Source organism: Columba livia, chromosome 1, assembly GCF_036013475.1.
Source record: "Columba livia isolate bColLiv1 breed racing homer chromosome 1, bColLiv1.pat.W.v2, whole genome shotgun sequence".
Taxonomy (NCBI): domain Eukaryota; kingdom Metazoa; phylum Chordata; class Aves; order Columbiformes; family Columbidae; genus Columba; species Columba livia.
Genome location: NC_088602.1, coordinates 162,353,460 through 162,372,590, shown reverse-complemented (window position 1 = coordinate 162,372,590; position 19,131 = coordinate 162,353,460). Strand labels below are relative to the sequence as shown.

General features: G+C 41.9%; 1 protein-coding gene across 4 annotated transcripts in view; it reads right to left on the bottom strand.

The window, feature by feature from the left end:
- ALX1 (ALX homeobox 1) overlaps positions 1–18,893 on the bottom strand; it is a 32,094-nt gene extending 13,201 nt beyond the window's left edge. For 2 of the 4 annotated variants that reach the window (XM_065041809.1, XM_065041800.1), the window contains exons 1-3: positions 11,219–11,612; positions 8,676–8,980; positions 4,883–5,011 (exon numbers count right to left, since the gene is read on the bottom strand). In XM_065041809.1, coding sequence (XP_064897881.1) covers positions 4,883–5,011; positions 8,676–8,980; positions 11,219–11,450 — 666 coding nt within the window. In that variant the 5' untranslated portion in view covers positions 11,451–11,612. Of the gene's footprint in view, positions 1–4,882; positions 5,012–8,675; positions 8,981–11,218; positions 11,613–11,990; positions 12,115–14,445; positions 14,768–18,764 lie in introns of those variants that run through there. The other 2 variants (XM_005499824.3, XM_065041789.1) reach the window with 2 other exon arrangements.
- Between the last annotated feature and the right edge of the window lie 238 nt (positions 18,894–19,131).

Here is a 19,131-nt window from a genome sequence, read left to right as displayed (position 1 = left end):
TTGCACTCTTTGATTGCCAAAAAAATCATGGGATGCCATGCTGCTCAACGTATTTAATTTGATTTATCAGTCTGGTGCATGGGATGTAAACTTCAGCCTCTTCCTTCTATTGTTGAGATTACAACATTCTCCCTTCTTTCTACACCTTCTGTATCATTCCAGTACTCAGACTTTTGGAATGCTTTTGTTTCCTTGGGATTCCCACCTGCACTAGGCTAGGTTTTCCACCAAAAAAAAAAAAAAAACAAAACAAAACAGTTCTGTCCAGCTCTTGTCTGAATTTACAAGTAAATAAGAGAGGTAAACAACACATTTCACCCATGGTGGTAACAAGGAAAGTATAATTGCATGACAGGATAAAGCCTTTCAAAAGAACTTAGAAGACAATGACAACAAATGAACTAGACTCAAAGAGTAAGCAAGAAAATGCAAAGTATGGAAAGAGACTAGGTGGGGAAAATCGTTGCCCCTTGTATCTGCTTTTCAACGATAATTGAATGTTTATTTACATACTGATGCACTCACGTTTATAAGGATGACATCTTTATAAATTTAACTCATACAGGGAAAGCTGGAGGCCCATGTGTTAGTAGTGCAGGCTTTTGATCAAATTTCACCCTCGTGTGTGGAGGAAATAAAAAGGAGGAAACAAAAAGTTTGTCTGAAATTTTTTGTCCTTTGCTACTTCTCAATCTGAAACTTTAAATCAAGTACCCTTTGTAAAATTAGCCTTCTCACTAGGCACAGGACAGCAAAGTAGTCAAGTAGTGACAAATATCGTAAGAGAATAACAAGGCTAAGCAAGACTTTTTATTGTTCCTCTCCCAACACAGACAGATCCACCTAAGAGCATTGTAGATGTCTGCAGCTGAACCAGGCATCAGAGAGAAAAATACACTTTTACACTGCCTCTTCAGTCTCATACGATCAGCAGAATATTGCTGCTTAACGAGGCTCAAAGTGTCTAGGATAAGAGTTTTAACCAGTGATTTGTTTTCTTAGTGCACTTAAGATTTCTTAGACCACAGTGTGTTGCATCTGCAAGAGAAACTTGAAGCTGAAATACTGAAACTAATGAAACTGAAACCTTTTACTAAAATGACTGAAAGATACTGTGTTTAACATTTTTCTAATAAAATCTGATTTTTAGCATAACCCTATTTCATCTGAGTGAAAACTTGACAACTCTGTGGTATTTTTAATCTTTAAACCTAGAAAAACATGTGAATAACAGATGATTGTCCTAGAGGATTGTACTAACTGTTCTTCTCTGCAATCCAGGTGTTACTAGTATAATTAATGGAAGATATATGTGTGCAGAATTTGAGCAGTTTAGGAGATACTGAGCCTCTTGGCAGCCAGCTGAGCAAGTATTTTGCACAATAAGCAACATCTAAAATCAACATACTGTAAAAATAATTAAGGTTAGACTGAATTAGCAAAACAAAAAATTACGGTATATATATATATAAAAAAATAACTAAATTGTTTATTAGTATTTTGAAGATTAAAATGTGTACTTTAAGAGCAAAATTAGACTGGATTGTAGAAATGGTGGTTGGACCAGACCATCTCCAAATGTCCCTTTCTAATCTTAACCATTCTCTGACTCAAAGCCAACCTTCTATCAGAAATAAGTTGAAAAGATAATTTCCTCACAGGAAAACCTTTCAGGTTTATAATGTCACAAAATGCTGAACAGCATCACATTCTTAATTTGTATTGGATGAAGATAATTGGTAAGGAGACTAAACAGGGGTCTCCACACCCTCTATTGACTGCAAAAGAGACTGATGTTTCTGCTGGAATGCAAGCCTGTTTTGGGAACATATCTGTGGTGGGGCTCAAAACAGAAATCTTCACACTGTAAATTCACATAATGCACACCAGAAATTCGCATTTGTTCCTGTTTCTTCTGCCATACAGCAGTAAATATCTCAGCTTGATTTTACTCTTTTTCTAACATCGTCCTATACTTCTTGCCAGCAACAGTCTGTTTTCCCCCATATGAATAAAGGCTTCATAAACAAGCTCTAGTATTCTGTGTTCCACAATCCCCAAGAAAAATTAGTTATTCAAAAGTATGTCAAAGCCTGTCTAACATTTAGTGGTGTCAATGTCACAATGAGAGTGCTTGTACACAGGAAAAAAAAAATAAGAAAAAAAAAAGGAGGGGAAGTATGTGTAATTTCTTTTCTTGCATTAACTGTACTGAAATAATATAATTGTTTTCAGAAATCAATCTATAACACTAAAAGCAAACATGAAGATCACAATTTTAAATATCTCTTCTTGAGCTGTAGGATAGATTAATGAGTTTATAGCAAGCCATGCACTGTATATTTATTTTCTGTAAGTGACAAACTTATAAATAGATATCTAGTTCAAAAAATTCAAATGTAGTAATGTTACTGGTCATTTTGGCTTTAATACAGATTTTTGTTTTCTCAAGCATTCTCACTGGAAATGTTATGTATATGATACACACGAGATTTTATTGAAGATGAGGATTTAAGAATGTGAAAACATGAAGAATTACCACCAGGTTAGCAAGAATATGAGCTGGCATTAACTGTTGTATGATAACTGCCTGAATACCTATTCCTATTCCAGTACACAGCCAAGTAGCCACTGAGGAATAACATATCTTGTTTTTATCATGTTGCCAAACTGATGTGAGCACTCAACTGAAATAGTGAATGTAAAGTGGACTCACACTTTCATGTAGCTCCTTGCTCCTGTTCATGAAGTACAGCACAGTACAACATAACTCACTTGTGCAGGTGACCAGACTCAATTAAGTATTTGTGCCTGTCTGCTTCCCTAGAGTATGTTAGTCTGGGGTTGTAGGTGAGTACAATATATTTGTGCTTATGAATGAGTATGCATTTTATATTTCTATGCATTTTAGAGATTATTTATTTAACATTATTGTACTAACATTTCCATCTCCTGTGTTTAAAAACTTACAAATTAATGACAGAAAAAATTTGCCAGGCTGAAACTTAGTTGTGTCATCAGCCCAGGAAAAATGCTTTTTAACAAATTTATAAATAGAAATGCAGTGAAATGACTCATCTTTTTAACAATCTGATAGTACAGAATAGATATTTAATTGGTTTTGGATGTTTGTGGATAATATTCTCATATACTTCAAAAGCGTTTCATTTTTATAAACATTAATTTTAGGACAATAATTTTAAGTGATCACCAATGACATGCATTATTGGATTATCTTATGCTAATGAAACTTCTGTCAATTGGGAAAATTTGTAGAAGTCCTACTAAAAATACAAAATGAGCTTGGAGATGCAAATTTTAGTCTAGAGAATTCAGTCAGGGATACAAGCCCAAATCTTAAGTACTTTTCCTTGAATCACTTGTTATGACACTACTGATGAGTTAGAAAAACCTTCAAAAGATATTTTGACACCTTGGGTGAGATCTGTGAGTCACTGCACATCTATGTCTTGGTGAATCTGCCCAGGAGTGCTTAAGGTCTTTTTGCACACCTCCACCTACATTCATCTCAAACAAGTATTATGTCCTCCTGCTTAAAGACAGAGTGTATCATGCAGTGGTTTCTGATATAATTTGGGCTACTCCACCATTACATTTTAAAATAAAAACAGGCAGACTGATACGTGCCACCAGGTCCAAAATGGTTATGCCCATGAGCTGCTGGAACACAAACCAGCCCTGGTCCAGGCACCAAGCCTAATAACAATGCCACCCCCTGATGTAAAGTGCTTTAAACTGAGTAGATAAGACATAGGCCCAAGGCCTCTGGTTCAACGCTAATCACATTCAGCCAATGTAGAGCATGACCAAAGCAAGGCCACAGAGAATATGAGTATATTTCTAAACAGAGACCTGGCTGCCTAAAGAACTAGAACAGCACCAGGACACAAGCAGTGGAAGGACTGCCACAGGGACCCATACAAGATTTTTGCTTAGTATAATGCTTTCTCTTTATTTTTTTTTTTTTAATTATGTGGTAAAAGCAATGGGAAGCTAGAGACATGAAAAACAATGGCTTCAGAATGCAAGTATTCGATGTACTCAAACAAGTGAGCAGAAAAACAATAGCAGAGAGCGAGGCAAGGCAATAAACCAAAGGACTGAAGAACAGAAACAGAAGATTCTGATCTTATTACACAGTAGTACCTTACCACATGCTAACAGAGAACTGAAATAGAAAAAAAAATTAAACTACCAGTGCCTGAGAGAGCTCCTGCCTCCCTCTTTCAGCCATATACTTTCAATTCTGATTCATGACCATAATATGGTTTCATGCCAGTAAAAGATTCGTTGCATTCAATGGCCTATTGAGGTCTGTAAAAAAATGGCTCATGTTTAATATGTCAGAAGGAAGTTACCTATGAATCACATAGTTTACGCTTCATCTTACGCAAGCATGTAAGACCAGAGTTGTTAAGATAGTTGTGCCTGTGAATATAAATATCCCAGAAGTGACATTCTGACCTTATTATATAGAATTACATGATTGCTGTCAATCTCAATTGGTCTAGATGTCATCCAGAAATTCTGTATGGACCTAGAGAAGTGATTCAAATCGCCACATAATTTTATATGCAGAAGACTTCATTGCACAACCATATTGCCTGCCATTCTCAGTACATAACTTACACAAAACTCTGCTGGTCCTAAGATTGTTAAAAAATGCTTGTATTTTAAGGGTTAATTATTGATATTGGGTGTCAGAACTGTTGTTCACAGTGGCAGGTCCTTTTGACGTGTCTAAAGAATGCAGAAAGCTAAACACAGGGAAGTCTTCACGCATCTTCTGTGCATGTGTGTGCCTAAAGGATGGAATAGAAGGTAAATGTAGAATCAAAGTGCTACTTGGTTTTTACCATACCTGAGGGTAGCTGTCAGTCCTTGGAAGAACAGATATATCATAGGTGGCAGCAAAATGGCTCTTAGCTTGCTGGATCTGACCATAGCGTTCTCTTTTCCTCCATTTTGCTCTTCGATTCTGGAACCAAACCTACAGTATATGAGGAAAAAATCATCAAGGTAAAGTCAATTACATATTGTGCAAAGAATTTTAGGGAAAAGCCAAGAGATTTTAAACAGCAGCTTTGAAAATTTCTGTCTATCTAAGAACGGGAAGTTCTCAGTCTGAGGATTAATACTTGCAGTTTCAATCTTCTCAGTGACAGACCTGTTTAAGTTATTTCTGGCTATTTTAGAAGTACATATTATTTCCTTTCTACTGTCTTAAAAAGAAAGGCAGAGGAAAGTACAGTGAAGTCTGTCATGCAGCGCTAATTTTGACAGAGGTTAGTTCTGCAGAGGAAAATCACCAAGTAGCAGCAAGTTAAATTATAAAGAAACTTTCTCTTAATTTTACGTGCCAACTGACTTGATATAACTACTTATGGTTTTGCCTCCTAGAGGTATACATAATCTTTGTCAAATGCAGTAATGAAAAGGCAGGAAAAGTTGGCACTAGGACATTAGTCTGTGCTACAGAAAAAAAATCTATAGGGCAGGAAGATAATAAAAAATCATGAGATCACAGACAGTTTTAAAACTATTTTGACATTTTTTCACATTTGTCTTGGGTGATACATACATTTCTGAAAATCGAAAACTAAAGAATGGTACTTTACATTTAAACTATGAAATAATTTAGACCTGAAACAATGCCTTCCTGTCAACTGAAAGCTATTTTCCTTGTGCTTAAAGAAAATATGGACTGTTTGGTAATATTTTGAGTGTTGGGTGTTATCTCAAAGCCTATTATATGCATATTTCTTGCTGTGACTGATATCTTTCATTGTCATGTGGTCTTCAAAAAAAAATTTTCTTTCAAACACTTTTGTTTGGACAGGCTAAGGGAATTAAAGGGATTGCTGAGAAAAGTGACTGTTTCTTTATAAAAGTAATATTATCTAACTAAGTATTGTTCAGCTATGAGCAAACTCATTCTGACTCTCTTTGAAGAAGCCACACTACTAGCAGAAATGTTTTTATTTTAATGGAAACTATGCCATTAGTTGGTCTTCCTGATAAATGGATCATTAATCCATTTGGATAGATACATACATGAGTGGAATTTTTATATATAGACACGGTCTGTGAATCCCATTTTGAGGGATATTTTCTGATCCCTGAAGGTGGGATATTTAAAGTAATGCTTTGTTTTATAATTCAGTTTTTGCCTTGATCTTTGGAAAACTCAACTATCCTTTGATGCTGCTTAGGCAAACAGGACATAATTTTGCCTATTTTAATTCCCAAGGACTTGTTGCAAATTTAGTGTGTGCAACCTTTTAAAATGTACTCAGCAATCAAAGCAAGGCTCATACATGTAACTGCTGAGTACATATTGTTAGGGACCATGTTGGTAAATTTGTATTATTTGTGATGCCTGAGGCTCAACAAAAAAGAAAAGGAAAAAAAAAATTCTCCTGTCTCCACAGGAGGCATCAAGAACACGCTAAGGGAATTTAGTAATGAGGCTCTTTCAATGAAAAAAGACCTTGACAGTCTCCTTAAAATGGGTGCCAATTACTTCACTGACATGCAGCAGGAAAGAGAACAACTTAGATAAATTAGGTTCAGGTTGGCTCTCTCTGCGTGTATGCAGGACAAATATTAAATTGGATCTTGATGAAATGGCGGTGAAGGAAAATGTGGGTGAGGTATCCAGCTGATCACTCTGCTAAACTAAATCAAACAATTTGCTTGAATTTATAGTAACTAAATGAGAAAAAAGCACACATTTTTTTTTCCTTTGACAATCCCTCAAAATGTTTCTGTTTACATCACTTTACTAGAAACTGACTCTTGGCAGAGATAAAGTAACCATTTGCCTCCACAAAGTAATATAAAAATCTGCTGCTTGTTATCCTTGAATTGCCAGATGCTTGCCTCTAATGATGTAAGGCCTTTTAAATTGCTTAATCTTGTGATGGAATACTGTTGCTACTCTGGATAAAAGTGATCACCATTTCCTTTCATATTTAAAGTATGAGAAATGCAAAGATTGGTTATCTTTTCAGAAAGCGGATAACATGTTTAAATAAAATAGAAATACATATTCTGTGAAAGTCTGGTGCAGATATATATGTTTTCACATTTAGTCTCTTATTTTTAATACTTTTACCACACAAAGCTTCTAAAACTTAGGAAAAAAATGTGATTAAAAAGTCAGTTGACACATTTTAGCCTCAGTCCCCCCTCTCTGTCCTGCCTCTTAATGTATTAGTAGGGTAGTTCTCATTATTCCAGAATTGTGCAGTTGTGAGAACATTTTTTAACATTATGCAAGCTTTTTTTTTTTTTTTTAAGTTGAGATTAAATCCTAGTGAATTGAAATAATACATGGAAACCTGTCCCAAATTCAGAGGTAGAGGATTGCACAGAGCCTTGAGAGTTAAAAGCCACCAAACTAAATTCCATCGGTTTCACTGATATCGTATTGATGCAACCAACACATGATTTTAGACTCTATTTCCCAATGACAACAGTGAGTATGCTCTCTGTTTGAATAAACACGAAAAGAACACTCCTTTATAGAAATAACTAGCTGAGTTCATTTCTGAAAGCGATCCTGGTTTAATTTCAGTTGTATGTATGTGCACTGACGTCTATTTCTTCATATGCGTGTGTGAGTATGTGTTTAATTACAAGTTGTGAAGTTGTTATCATATTCAAGTCATTAAATTTAAAAATTAGTCCCAGTCTGTAAGAATCAACAGGACTGCTATTCCCTATATTGAAATCATGAGTATTACCAGAGTGGGGAAGATCTCTAAAATTAGGATAAACTCACAAAATGCATCTCACACCCTTTTGCAAGGGAAGATGTCTGAACAGGGGGAAAGCTGCATTTCCTGAATATTTAACTTTTTTTCTCACCATTACACATCCAAAGCCATAAATATTGTTGAGAATACTGTACAAGCACATACTGAACGAATCAACTTTGTACGCAATTGAGATACTCAAATACCACACTAAGTGGTCAACAGTAAGTTTCATTTCAAAAATTTGAATAACATTATCCATCAGTTATGCGGGTTTAAAAAACATCCAATGTACTTCCCAATGTTAAGATGTTTAAGCTCATAAAGCTCATACAACAGACATGAAAGGATTATCTCCTTGATCTTCACAGACACAAGCGCATACACACATGCATATGTATGTATATTTATACACATGTATGTATGTGCAGTTTCCCTGCACACTCTTTGGATCTAAACAAGGAATTTGATTACTTTTTAGATTGTACTTTTCATGCCATAATACACACAAAATCTTCTGCGGCTGAGTTCTGCACTGTCATCAGTTTGAATTGCATGTAACATATTTTTAATGGGATTTTTACATGTAACGTTTTATGTATTCACTGCCTGGAATTCTGACAGTAAAACAGGACTACCAGAGATCAAGATTGCTTTACTATTGATGTTGTTTTCTCATCCTTTAAACCAGGTTCTAGAACAGCAACACAAGCTATTAAAAAAAATAACAAGTCATTTTAGTACTGCAGCATAACAGCTCAGATCCATAAAGAAATAAAGCAAAACAAGCTATTTACTTTAGCTTTACAAACGTTTGTACAATCCCCAAGAGTGTCATTTACCAGTTCCTACAATGCACAGCTTGTCATGGAAATGCTGAAGTTTGGTTCCTACCTGGACTCTGGCCTCAGTGAGCTCTGTTCTCAGAGCTAGCTGTTCTCTTACATAGACATCAGGGTAGTGAGTTTTCTGGAACACTTTCTCCAGTTCCTCCAGCTGCAAACTGGTGAAAGTTGTTCTGTGTCTCCTCTTCTTGCTGCTGGAGACATTACTGTCACACTTATCACCAAGTTCGTCCAGTTCCCCCTTCTCCTGCATCCCTTTGACTGGAGACATCCTGAGATTGTTGCAATTGTCCATGGGCCTGTTCAGCTCTGTGTGAAGGGGCTGTCCTTCCACTTTAGTAATCCCATAGTTCACTGTACACAAGGTAGGGGAGGGAAATAAGTAGTTAAAGGCTGCGGGGTATTAGATTCAAGAGTCCATATAAAACAGTTTCACGAGGAAACAGATTCTATGTGTCGGTGTATTCCTATGTGAGATCGTGGAAGACAAATTGGTGATATTAACCACAGACAGAGTAAAAGTACTAAAACACATTGAATTTTAACAGATAATTGTTTCTGAAAATATAATATAAAATATTTCAGTATAAGGAGACTGCATGGGAGTAGTTGAATATTTTTACTCTCACACTAAAGCAGTTAATAATCCATGAAATCAACTTTAACTAGAGTTGCACAGATAAGGAATCTTAGCCCAAACCAGATTTTTGTATAAGTGGCATAAAGCTATTGACAAACATGCATTTAAAGTTGGAAGCAGATGTAAAAAACTCAGTTTCTATGAAAATGCAAAATAGCTGTGAAGTAAACTAAATAGCAGTAAACTGACAAATCAAGAGGCAAATGAAACCGAAAATTAACTTCACTTTACAAACTCAACAGATTCCATATACCTTCTCTTGGATTTCTAAAGTGGAATTGTTTCCAATTAAGTTTGTTATGGTTACAAAATGCAGAGAGTTTCTGCAAAATGTTAACTTAATAAAGGAGATCTTTTCATATACTTTGTATAAGGATTGCAGGAACTATTTGTCTTAAGGTAAAATCTGAGTGGTAGAGATAAGAAATATTCTTCTGTAGCTTCTTAATAAGAAATGAAAACATTTCTTATTTTTCTCTATTTACATATCTCACATCACTAAAAAAAAAAAAATATAAGGTACAGGATTCGAAAAGGCGCTTTTTCTTTCTCTTAGAAACACGCGAAAAAAAGTTTAAAACTCGACGGAAATTGAAATCTACAAAGATCGCATGTAACATAAGATAAGAGGCTTGCTGTGGGATTTTCTCACTTTCTCAGTAATTTCTTTCAGTCCAAGCTGATTCTAACCAAATACAATTTGTAGATACTTACCATCAAACTATACATAGATAGAAAATGCCTCAAAGCCCCCAAGGCACACGTTAAATGAGATAATTAAGAAAAACTTCAATGTATAAATCAGTTTTCCGTAGGTATTTTTAAGTTGCACTTGAAGAAATATGCCATTATTTCGTCAAACTCTTTCATACAAAAAAAAAAAAAAAAGGTTGTTCTCAAAAAAATACTTCAATGCCTACATGAAGTCAAATAATCTAAGATATAGTTGGTCTAATTATTGCAGATGATCTTAACCACGATTTCCGATTCTGCTAGGAAAAAAAATTTTATTATTTTTTTTCAATACGTGACTTACATCATGTTGGAACAATGGGCAAAATTTTAATTGTCTCCAAAATAAAACATTCCACATTCTCCTTGCCGCTTAGCTAGAAAAATAATTAAAAAATATTTGACACTGTAGCTTGAGTTATTTAAGTCGTTTTCAGTCAGTATGAAGAATCGCTATTATGCATGATTCAGTAACACAACAAAAAAAAAAAATACTATCCTCTCAGAACGTTGTTCGAAAGACCCAAATGTGACCAAGTGACCTTCCGTTCCCACCCTGTAGCGGTTCCTCGTCCGCCGAGATCCGTCCGTGCCCGCGGTGCCGCGGCCGCCGACACCCGGAGCTGCTTTTTCCAAGAAGTTTTCTGTCTGGAAACGCCGCTGTCCGCAGCCAGAGCGGGGGACGCCGCACCCCGGCCCCGAGTCTCAGCGCCGCGGGGAGCGGAACCGGGCGGCAGGCGGCGGGGCGGGGGCGGCAGCACAGTCCTCCCGCAGCCGCCGGGCCCCTTCGGCCGCCGCCGCTGCGACCCCGCGGCCCTTCCCCGGCCGCCTCTGAGCGGCCGATGTCCCCTCTGCCGGTCTCTCGGTCCCCGGGGCCCGGTGGGCTGTGCCTGCGCTCCCGTGGTGGCAGCGGGGACAAACCGAGGGAACCGGCTTGGGACCGGCAGGCGGGGCAGCACTAGAAGGAAAAGTGCAATTCGAAGTAGGCGATCATCTTTTCCCGTTACTACTACTGCTACTATTATTGTTGCTGTTGCTATTATTCTTAGTATTATTATTATTATTTACTGCTACCTGACAGCCCCTCACATGCCAGCACCCAAAGGCTGTGTGTGCAGTTGCCTTTGGTCTCCCTGTGCAAGAGAAGCCCTGACCTCCCCTGTTCATCTCCAGGGAGGGCAAAGTGCAGGAGCAGGAATAACCCTGGGATGGTAACTCACCGTTGTTGTCCTGACAGGGTGATGTCCTCTCCAGCCTCACATGATGCTCAGCCCTTTGGAGAGGGTTGAAGGCCTGCACGCATTTGCTGCCTGACGTTTTGCTATAAAAGGACTCATTGTCCAAAGTTTCCATAACGTGCTCCAAAGTGCCTCCTGCTCCCATGTAAAAGTCACTGTTCTTGCTCGGCTGGCTCTTCAGGGCAAACTTCTCGCTCAGAAAATCCATAATCATCTAAGGCTGCTTGAGAGCCTCTTCCCTAGACAGAGGCTGGACTGTGAGCAGGGGAGGGAGGGAGAGTGGGCGAGTGGATGGGAGGGAAGGAAAGAGGGAGGGAAAGACGTTCAGAGCTCAGGGGGCTGTTTTGCCTCTGAGCCTTTGATTTGTCTTGTCTTGAAAGGGGGAACCCGAAGTTGCTTTTATATCTTGAAGCTCAGCAGGGCTCCTTATGCAACCTCCCATTTCTAATGAATATGAAAATAAGCAAGCAGCCTAACTCCACCCCAGGTCCCCCAAGACCTAATCCCAACACAGGAGGGAGTTCCAGGCCCGTTTTCAACAGACAGATCTGTTTCAGACAGACAGACACACACAAGCGTGCGAGGAGGGTGAGGGGAGACAGGGAGGGAGGGAGGACACATGAAAAGAACATTTCCCCTCTGCAACCTATTCACATTTCTCCAGGGATCCTGGAAAGAGAGTAATCCCTCGCTTCCCTCCCTCTCCCCCCGCTCACCGAGAGGCTTAGAGTAAGGTAATTTCAGGGGCACATACCCTCAAGTAAAGGATCTTCTTTAATCAGTTTGACTGATACCACAGTAGCTGCAGTCCTGTTCTCTGAAGCTGTAAAATTAAGAACTGGTGTTCCTTCTTTATTAAACAGCTCAGAAGTTTGGTCCTACAGTTAAAGAGAGAAAGAAATATTATAGGCAGTTGTTTGTATAGAGGGAATGGAAAATAGAGGAACTTAAAGCTAAAATCTCTTACGCCAGAAACTGGTCTAAAAGAGAATTTGGCTGCTATCAAACAGACCTCCAGTCTGCCTCTGTGTGTGTGTGCGTGCAAAGTGGTTAAAACGGTCCTTTTTTTTTTTTAAATCTCCCGAAATATTATCACTACCAACTAAAAGAAAGTTTCTAAATGAAAGTATTAAAACAGAGTCTTAGGTAATAAAAAGAAAAAGAAATGAGCCATATATGCATGCATTCCTATGGATATTGAAAAAGCGGGTGGTTTTCACCCAAAGTGTGAGCTTTGAAGTGCTGAATTCCTTGGTCCTTCTGCATATAGACAGGATTTAAAACACAGTCGAGAGAGATAGGGACCTATTTAGAAAAGGCCTAAATTATGGAAAAGAGCTGTTTCCTGCTTCCCAGTGAAAGAAGTGCTCATCGGAGTAAAGTAAAACCGAATCTGCAATCACTTCACATCAGAATTTCAGCATCGTGAGCCCGAGCTTGTCTGTTCTATTCAGGTTATTTTAGAAATCACTTCCGTGGGCCCTTCCCCCATGTTGGGGGAGAAGTGAAGCTTTAATGAGCGGTTGAAGTATAGGTGTGGTAGTGGCCAGCCGGGACTGCTAAGCGTCCTAGAGACCTTTCTTGTGAACCCAGCCAAAGGTGAAGAGAAGGCCAGTTCAGGTCCAGAGTATTTCCCGGCGAGCAGCTCCCCTCCTTCTTCAGCTGCTTTCTAGTTCCATATTTTCCATGAGAAAAGGGTAGCTAAGTGAAAAATGCTTGTTTCAGCTACAGTCGAGTAGCTGCAGGCATCACTCGACACACGCACAACCTGCCCTTCCCTGCCACCCCGCAGAGCCGGGATGCCATCTCCGCATCCCTGCTCCGTTTTCCAGGGTTACCTGCTTCCCGACACCGGCCCGCGGCTGCGGGAGGCGCGGAGCCCGGGGAGGCGGCCCGGCCGGCCCCCGCCGTCATCCCCGCAGGATGCGCGGCCCCGCCGAGGGAGAACGCAGACGTGGCGGTGGGAGCTTGGGTGTTGGTTGGGCTGTTTTCGGGGACGTAGGTGCTACTTTGCCCGACTGCAGGGAGGACGAGGTGGAAGCGGTTCCCGTACGCTCCCGGGAGAAGGAGAAAGAGGGAGAAGGGACAACGGTGCCCGCGGTGCGCGGCAAGGTGCGACGGGGGTGAGCCCGCTACCTCTCTCGGGCGAGGGGCAGGACTCGGCCCTGGGAGCCGCTCCAGAGGCCGTTCCCGTCCCTGTGTTTTTCTTGAAGAAGTGGCGTGTTTCCTCCTCGCACATTTTGCTGCAACTCCCGATCCAGACCCGGGGAAATAGATCTTTTCCTTGTCCCCTGCCACTAGTACCTCGGTGTGCTGGCGTTTCGGCAGTTTGTTTGTAACTATGACTTAAAAGCACTAAATGCCTTGGGGGACGGGAAAAAAAAAAAAAAAAAAAAAGAAAAAAGAAAAAAAAAAAAGAAAAAGAAAAAGGAGCTCTCGGTGTCTTTTAAATGAAAGACACATGCAACGTTGTTGCAGTCTGCAATCCACTTTTGTCCCAATAAATGTCCATCTTTAAAGGCAGCTGTTAAACTCCACAGGAGGCGAGGACAAGGAGCATCTCATGTGCCCGTAAAAAAAAAAAAAAAAAAAAAAAAAAGGCAGCTGCCCGCAGCAGGACTTTTTCGAGACTTTTTCGAGAGAGGTTGTAGGAAGCGCGGGGGTTGCCCGTCCACGGGGACACGCGTGTCCCGCTGGCGGCGAAGTGTCGCCTCCGCGGCGGCCGTGCTGGCTCCCTGCCCGGGGGCCCCAGGGGGCCGCGCACCCCGGCAGCGCCGCAGCTCCGCTCCCTCCTTCCCTCCCGGGTGGACCAGGCCACCCCGGCGGCTGCGGCTGACCCGCGGGGCCATGGAACCGCGGGCCTCGGCTGGGGACCAGGCTCGGGACAGGCTGCCGAGTCGTCTGTGCTCTTCACCCCACCTCCCCGCCCCACTCCGCTGGGAAGAAAAAGACCCGTCCCGCAGCATCTGCATCCCAGTGGTGACTCCACTCGCTTCTCGCCCCGTCTTTGCAAAGCGCTCCCTGACGAGATAAGCGCCGTGATTTATATATGCGCTTACAGTATATGAGTATTAAAGATACACAGCGACACAGATTATAACCGGAATTTATCTGAATCCCCGGAAAATAAATAAATAAATACAGAAATACAAATCAGAGTGCTTCCACATCATTGTTAGCTCCAGAGGCCAAATTCTGCTCTCATTTACCTCTGTGCAACACAGTTGACTTCAAAGGGAAGGAGAGATGTAACCTAGGGGAGAATTGGCGCCACGTATGGCATTCGTTCTCCTTAAAAGCTTGAAAACAGAAAGCTGACTTCAGCGGGCTAAAACCATGTAAAAGGGGCTGGACAGATCCCGGGGGAGAAGGCGGCAAAGGAAAAAAAAAAAAAAAATCCTGTGCTGAGGCGAGACAGCTTTGAAAAGCATCTTTCTTCAGGGACTGATCCCCTCCGCCAGGCAGCCTGGTTATTAAGAGCTGCTTGCAGATGTGCCGCTGTGTTTCCAGAGATGGAGTATCTCCCAAACCTTCTGTGAAAGGGTGTTATGTGTGATGGAAAGACGTTTCGTGGCCAGAGGTGGTGTGAAGGAGCTCGCCCCTGCAGTGCATAGGAGCTCCTTGGGGGAAGCCTGTCCCCTGAGATAAGCCGGGAGCGCACACCGCGGGAGGCTTCCCCGCCTCCGCACCCGCGGGGCTCCCCTGCGGGGAAGGCGGGCTGCCTTCCCCCCTCCGCCCTCGCATTCCTCCCCTGCCCGAGACCAGAAGTTACAGACCCGAGCGTAGGAATGAGGATCTCGTATAAATTGCAAGCGTCTCGCTGCCGAAAAATGCGTGGATTTCGGAAAATTAAACGGACGAAATCCTGTGCTGGACCCACACGGTACGAGACAACCCGCCCTGGACAGGGAGGTCGTTACTGGGTCCTCAGCTGGTGCTGCCGCTTCTGCTCTGGATGGCAGTTTTCAGTCGAAATAGTGCTACTGCATGTCTGAGGCATCTCCTTTGCAGCACTCCCGAAATACTTGCGTATGTTTAAATAAAGTGAGAATGCTACGGCATCAATACAGGCGAGGGTATCCCTTCCAAATGCCCAAGAATCCACATCCCCCCGACCATCCTTCCCATTTCTAGTACCGTCTTTTTAACCATGGATGTCAGGATACAGAGAAGACGTTTTTATTTTTTAATCTATTTTACACTGACACTTCTCTTCCCTCTAGAAAGGTTACAACACGAAATTGATTTAGGGGCTGAATGGGAAGAAATCAGCCATACCTGGGAGTGGGCTAAACGAATTTGGGGGGGATTACTCGCTTCCTTTCACATGCACCCACTCCAGTTATCCACGAAATAATGGAAGGGGAAACTATGAAGGTGAGAGCTGGATGTTCCCGCGGGGTAATACCCTCCACTCTGAGGGGCAACTGGGGGCTGACAGCAGGGGAAAAAGGGGGGCGATGCGATTTCTTTAATGGGCTCGAGTACCCCAACAGCTGCGAGGGGAAGGAGGGTCCATGAAATACGAAGAGAAGCGGCTTTCTCGAAAAACAGGTGCTCAAATGCTACAGTATTTCCACAAGCCTCCAGTTTTCTTTGCTGAGGCTTTACTTAGTTGCTCGTTTCACGTTCAGACCCAGAGATTTTATTGCGTTGGGTCGGTTTGAAGTCGGACTACAGAGACCCCCAGAGAGAGGAGCGCCCCGATCTCCGTCGCCCGGTCTCGGGAATGAGAGACCCGACCTGCGGAGGCAAGAGAAGGTGTATAAAGAGACTCCGCAACTCCCTCCACATCTTCCTCCCAGCGGAATGTGGCAAATTGCAAATTACTGATTCAAAATCTAGCTTGGTGTAGTTATAATTTTCCAGATATCCTGTTTGTGAGAAGAATAATGTGAAGTATTCTTACTGCCGGCAAAAATATGTGCGACACATCTTAAAGAGAAGTTGAGGTTTGGGGTCTGATAGACTTTTTTTTTTTTTTTTTTTAAGTATATTAAGGCTTATTATTCTGATGTTTAAAAGTAATGATTATGCTTCGGATTTCCGCCGCCAGGCTGCAGAAAGGGTCCGATCCAAGCCCTGTTTAACGAACTTTCTTCTTAAAGGGCAGATTTGGTTCACCTAAGAAAACAAACAAAAATCGATTCTTATGTAGGTGGGTAGCCTTCAGATTCTTCGTTCGGAGGGAAAGCGTTTAATTGACATTGCTTGGACTTATTTTACCAAAAGCCTAGGATTTGTATTTTCAGAGATAAATGGAAGTATAGGAGCAAATCGACTACTCTTCTCGGTAATTTAATGTTAATTCTCCGTGGGCAGAAGGACGAGACTGTTGAGCTCCGCTCAAAGTCCTCGAAATGCGCACAGGGAAAGTGATGTGTCGTTTCTCATTAGGCTGGGCCCGAACCTGGAGCCTTTCCCAGCCACACTTGAGGTTCAGAAGCTCCCAGATTTTGTCCACAAACCAGCCAAAACGTAATGACAGCAATCATTTCACGGTTCCTGCAGTTTGGCGCTTTTAGAGTACCTCAGCTGTTTTGGAGGTATGACACCTGCACAGATAAAATGAAGATTTCCTGTGCCTCGAAGGCATATTCAGGGGAAAGACAAGAAACTGGTGAATAGGAAGGTTCCTCAGTCCCTTTCCGCCCGTTAGGAAAGCGGGATTGCCATCAGAGCTGGACGAACCTCGACCATTTACTTCTTGCAACACTTAATAACTCTTCTTAAATAGTCTAACGTTTCTTTCAACACAAAATGGAATGAGATAATATTTCGTGTGTGGATTTAATCTTAGCCCCATAGGAAATCTCAGCAGAGATGCTCTATAAAAGCATTAATCTCTTATCTTGATCTCGTTCAAATTATAATGAATCCGACTTACATATGTGCTACAAAAACAAATCCAACAAGAATTTAATCTATGCTTTATCGGGCTGCTATTGGAGCCCTTTATCGAGTTTATAAAGGATTTGGAAGTTGGGCCGCGGGACTCAAAACCCCATGCAGTTTGGCACTATCAGGAAAAAGAGACCTGCTCCTAAAGATGGTTTTCGGATTTTTTTTTTTTTTCTCTGCACTTCGAATAGAAAGAGGATTCGTCTTTCCACTCGGGATCATGGGAAAGACTGGCACAGCCTTTCTCTGCCTGCAGCCGGGTCCTGGAGAGGCGTTTGTCGCCTCGACGTGGGGACAAACCTGCCGGCTGAATCGGCCGAGCCGGGCTGATGCTCCAGCAGCTGGATCTGCTCTTTGAAATCTAAATCCTGCTCCGGTCCGCTCTGCCATCCTTCCCAACAAATTATAGAGATACACGCAAGGCAAAATACAAACACCATTCTTCATGTCAAAGAAACAGACACCTTAGGAGAAAAATCCAAACGCGAAAAAAACTCACTAGTAGGTTATGCAGAATGTTACGGGTGAATATTTGCTTCTCCCCGCCTCCCCAGGAATTTATTTCCCAGGAAGGGAAGCTCCCCAAAGAATCTGATCAAGAGTTTTAATGTGTAGAAGTCTAACTAAGTAAAGCCTTTTTTATCTTTTTTTTTTTAACCCCCTTCTCGCTCTCCCATCGCGAACCGTGTGAACGCTGACCGCAGAGCTCCGAACATTAGCGCACGTCTGCAAACGAGCAAACCAAAAGCAAATCCTTCCTTTGCAAGTTACGCGGTGTTTCTTGTTGGCAGTTTGATTAATTTTGGGACAATTCCGAAAATATACGGGGCTACATTACCGGAGAGACCCCGAGGCTCTGAATGTATCGAGGGGCCTGGAGAGTGTGTGGGGGGCTGCCTTGTCATCTCAGATGAATTGATTTCTTCGAGGGCATGAAATATGGATCGACATTCTGGTTTCTAAGCACGAATCTAAAGGAAGGTGTGAGACAGAAGGGACAGGGGCTAAAAAATAGACCCCTGTTCCAAGTTGGAGGCTCTAACAAACGGATGCATTGAGCTGCTTTGACAGGGACTGCTGGTTTTCAAGGTTAGTTCGTTTGAAAGAACCGTTGCCTTCCCCCCCACCTCCCATAAGATGTGTGCTAGATCCGATTAAAAATGTGTAATTCAGCGATCTTGAAAGCCACAGAACGATTTTATTCCGGTCTTGCAGCATCTGGCTCTGTACAGTCTCAGCCTTATTTTGTCCTTTGCTGAGAGCTGCCTGTATCTTTTGAAACGCTACCGTGCATTAAGGAGCATCTATCCCTGAGTCTTTATACTCATTGCCCTTCTTGCCAGAAACGGCTAGATGAACACAAAAAAGGACTTAGTGGTTAACCGATATGCTGCTAATATTTCATCCACAGGCCTCCTCCTCCTCCTCTCCCTTTAAAGCTTCAGCTCTTGGAAAAACAACATATTTTAAGCTTTCCACACAAATATTGATATTGGCAAATAAAGTCAGCCCCCCGGCCTATGGTTAGACACAGCCTTCTTTTTGTTTCTGCCCTGGGCAATTAAAATTCATCTACTGTATTACAAATTGCCTCGGAATATTTCACTTTTCTTGACAAAACTCATACCTGGTATATGTCACCGCGAGAGACCTTTCTCTACCTCGTTTGTGGCGGCTGTTTCTAGAGGATATCAGGCAACGATGGGCGGTGGGGAAGGAACATGACCCAGCAGGAAAGTCTCTTATTTGTGTCTGCATTTGTGCAGGAAGGGCGTTTTCAAGTAATCAGGTAAAGCGGAGGTGGTGAAAGCGTGAAGCCTTAACTCGGCTCCCCCTGCCGCGAAGAGCAAGAAGGTCGCCCCCTGGACCATTTGCCAACACAGCCAGAGCATCCCTCCAGACCAGGGAAAGTCCTTCCCGTACCGCCCTGGGCGAGGATCTGAGCTTAACCCGGCACACAGCCAAACTGCATATTGCACGAAGGCAACGAAGCC